Consider the following 3,845-nt stretch of genomic DNA (forward strand, 5'->3'; position numbering starts at 1 on the left):
CAGCCTGCTTTCTGTCCCTACGGATAGTCCTGTTCTGGACATCTCATATAAATGGAATCATACAGTGTGTGACCTTTTGCATCTGGCTGCTTTCACTTAGAATAGTATTTCCAAGGTTCATCTGTTGTGTAGTGTGTAGCCCTCCCGTTTATTGCCCAAATACTATTCCATGGTCTGGACACACCACGTTCTATGCATCTGTTCATCACTTGGTGGGTACGTGGGTTGTGTCCACTTTTTGGCTGTTATGCCTAATGCTGCTGTAGTATTCCTGCATACGTTTGTGTGTGGCTATGTGTTTTCAGTTCTCTTGGCTATGTACACGGGAGTGGAACTGCTGGGTCATAGAGTAACTCTCTGTTTCACATCCTGAGAAACTGCCTGCCTATTTTCCCGAGGTGCCGCAGAGTACGAGTGTTCGCCAACGCTTGTTATTACCTGTCTTTTTGATTCTCGCCCTCCTGGTGTGTGCAAAGTGGTATCTCATGATTTCTATCTATACCTCCTTGGGGGCCTCCCCATTTCACAGAAGAAGAAACTGAGGCTCAGAGAGGTGAAGAGCCTAGCCTGAGATCCTGAGGATGTCCAGCAAGGATGGACAGAGGCAGGATTCTAATCCAGGAGTAATTCTACTCCTCTCTCTTGGGCTGTGTTCCCAATGGAGCAAGAAAACTCCCTCCAAGGAGGTGGCGGCTGCTCTGAAGATGGGGGAGACTGGAGACAGGACCCATGCCCTTGGGGGGTATAAAATGAGATCCTGCAGAATCGAAGGATTTCCCATGGAAAGCCCTTCACCAGTGTCTGTTGTGGAGTAGGCACTCAGAGTACTGTTATCGTTCTAGCACAAGTCTGTACCCTCCCCCATACCTTTCCAGAGGAACCTGGGCTTGTCAGGGCCTGCCTCGCACTTTGGTATTTCTGAAAGGGACCATATTTGTTGAAAAAGGCTGGGCGCTGCTCAGATAGGACCACAGGCCATATAGATCATCCTGCACAGGGATACGTGGATTCTGCAACAGGTCCCCAGCCCTGCCTCGTAGCCTGGTTTATCCATGTCCTTAACCAGCGAGCCAGCCAGCCCGCCTCCAACCCACCCTTCCCCACACTTGATTCTCCTCATCTGAAAACTGGGGATACACACTTCCTTTTGGGGCTGCTGTGGTGATCAGTACAGGGCCTGGGGCACAGTCAGTGCTCAGCCAAGCACTGTTAGGTCCCAGTCCCTGCCCTTGAGAGAGGCTTGCTCCGTCTGGCTGCAGGGGAGCTCGGGGACAGGCTAATGCCCCAGGCTCAGTGTGGGTGGTGCCTGTGGCCCAGCTGGCTGTGAGGGTCTCACCTGAAGGTCCCAGAAGGCCACACCCTCAGGCAGATTCTCAGCAAGACTCTGGCAAATGGGACTCTCCTCTGGCATGAGCCAAGGGGAATCCAAGCCCAGGGCATGATGGGAGAGGTGGTGATATCTGAGGGGGTTCCATGTCTGGCAGAGTAAGAGTCCAATGGCTGGATGACCTTGGGCAAGCCAGTTCACCTTCTGATGCTGTTTCCTCAACTGTAATAAGGTGATGGTGATACCTCATGGGAGCAAATGAGATCCCCAAACCTCTGACCCAGCAACCCCATCCCCACCCCAAGAATCCCATGCTCACGTGCACCAGAAGCAGGCGAGAATGCCCATGGCAGTGTGGTTGACAATAGCACCCAGATGGGAACACAGATTTTTGTCAACAGTAGAATGGATAAATAAGTTGTGGGATATCCATGCAGTAATAAAAAGGGGCCAATCACAGATGCCTGCATCACACGGATAACTCACAGAGCGATACATGCGAGGATGGAAACGATCTGACTCCATGCATCTCTCATCATCAAGTGAGAGAGCAAACCCCACTGTGCTGCTTATACATCTGGGCAGTAAAGCTGTAAAAAGAACAGGAGAAAAGTGCTCACTTTAAAAGTCAGGGCGGTGCTGGGGCGCCTGGGTGGCTTAGTCGGTTAAGCGTCCGACTTTCGCTTAGGTCATGATCTCGCAGTTCGTGGGTTCGAGCCCCGTGTCGGGCTCTGTGCTGACTGCCAGCTCAGAGCCTGGAGCCTGTTTCAGTCTGTGACTCCCTCTCTCTCTGACCCTCCCCTGCTCATGCTGTCTCTCTCTCTCTCTCTCTCTCCTAGAAATAAATAAAATATTAAAAAAAAAGGGCGGTGCTTACTGTCTAAGGAGGAGACCATTGGGTGTGGCGAGGAGCGGCTGGGCTGGGGGCTTCTGTTCTGGGTGCTGTGGTCTGGTAGGTGGCTCACCCGTCCTTGCTCTATGATGTATTTATTGACCAAACAGTGTAAACGTGACTTAGGCACTCTTCTGTACGTGTGACTGTCTCAGAATCTAAGAAGAACTCAAGTGCCTGATGGCTGGACTGGAGCTGGACAGAGGCTGGCTTCCTTGGGCCCTTGCCTTGGGCCCCGGCCAGCCCGTGTTCTGCGCTTGGGGGACAGAGGGCAGGAGCGAGAAGTTGCTGGCCAAGCCTGCCCCCCACCTGCCCCTCCCCTGCTGCACTCTCCAGACACAAACTCCCCAGAAAGACACTGCCCAGAAGTTTTGGGGTTTTTTTTAAACCGCTTTATTCAGGTTGGCTGGTAGTCACGGATTGGATCATGTGAACGGGGTTACCCACACACTCCCCGGGCAGAGCCCTCGGCCCCTCCCATATCCCAACTCCATCGCTGAGGGGCAGCCAGAGGTTTGAGCCAGTTCCCAGGGGGTGTTGGGCCCAGTAGAAATATTTACAAATCATCAGGGGGCAGGTGTCCCCCCGATCAGGAATTTTGAAGGGGTTGGTGTGGGGTGATGGGGGGCTTTGGCTCCCAACAGCCCCAGGCCCTTGGGCGGGCGTGGCATGGGCCCCAGGAGGGGGCTGGGACATTGGGAGCTGGCAGAGGGGGGCTCTGGGGAGAGCCTCGAAGACCCTCGAAGGGGTCCTGCTGGTGCACAGCTCTGCATGGGGCCACTGGGTCAGAGGGGAAAGGCCCTCCTTTGGACTTGCCACGTTGAACACGGGCAGATTCCTAGTCCCCCCACCTCTGCAAAAGGTGGGACAGGGAGCTATTTCTTAGGTATAAGGAAGCTGGACAGGAAGGAGCCACCAGGAGGCAGTGAGGTGTCTCCCTCTCCCCTCAGGGTCCCTGTGGGTGACCCTGATCACAGGCCACAGGCTCAGAGCAAGGCTCTCCTGGGGGCTCTGTCCCCAGTTCTTCACCAGGGGAGAGGCCCTAGTTCTGCTCAGAAGATTCAAGTCCAAATTCAGGGAGGGGTCACTGTCCACACCCCCAGGTTCAAGCAGGGGATGATGGGGAAGGAGGGTGAATAAGGCTGGGAGGCCCCGGCTCCGGACAGGGTGGGGGACAAGCAAGCAAAGCAAAACACTGGACTCCACTACCGAAGCCGGTGACAGAGCGGCAGCCTGGCCCTGGCACGGTGCCCACCCCGGCGTCCAGGGCGGTCGTCTCCTTGGCGCCTGGGGCCACCTTCTCCGAGCCAGGTCACCGCAGGGGTCTGAAAAGGGAGGGTTGGGCAGGGCTTACATGCTGTGCAAGGGAGTGGTGGGCAGAGGGCCGACGTGGTGGCCACAGGCAGTCTTGGGGATGGGGAGGCGGCTGGACCCGAGCAGTCCCGTCCCCGGGGGTCCAGCAGCTCCTCATGCACTCTGTACAGCAGTAGGGGCGCGGGGTGGGCGGGTGGCCGAGTGGGCATCAGTCTAGAGGCTGCAGGCCTCCTCATCCAACGAACGCTTCCGCAGCTCCTTGCCGGGTTTTGGGGGGGGTGGGGCGGGCGGGGCAGGGGGGGCCTCGGGCAG

The 3,845-nt window shown here is 56.2% G+C and overlaps 1 protein-coding gene across 1 annotated transcript in view; it reads right to left on the bottom strand.

The window, feature by feature from the left end:
• Positions 1-2,588: 2,588 nt before the first annotated feature.
• The window catches only part of VSTM2L (V-set and transmembrane domain containing 2 like), a 52,656-nt gene continuing 51,399 nt past the window's right edge, over positions 2,589-3,845 (bottom strand). Inside the window, exon 7 of the mRNA XM_077778886.1 lies at positions 2,589-3,845. This exon is cut by the window's right edge and continues 4 nt beyond it. Coding sequence (XP_077635012.1) covers positions 3,747-3,845 — 99 coding nt within the window. The 3' untranslated portion in view covers positions 2,589-3,746.

The sequence above is a fragment of the Crocuta crocuta genome, unplaced genomic scaffold (genome assembly GCF_008692635.1).
Source record: "Crocuta crocuta isolate KB4526 unplaced genomic scaffold, BGI_CrCroc_1.0 scaffold248, whole genome shotgun sequence".
Classification (NCBI taxonomy): Eukaryota; Metazoa; Chordata; class Mammalia; order Carnivora; family Hyaenidae; genus Crocuta; species Crocuta crocuta.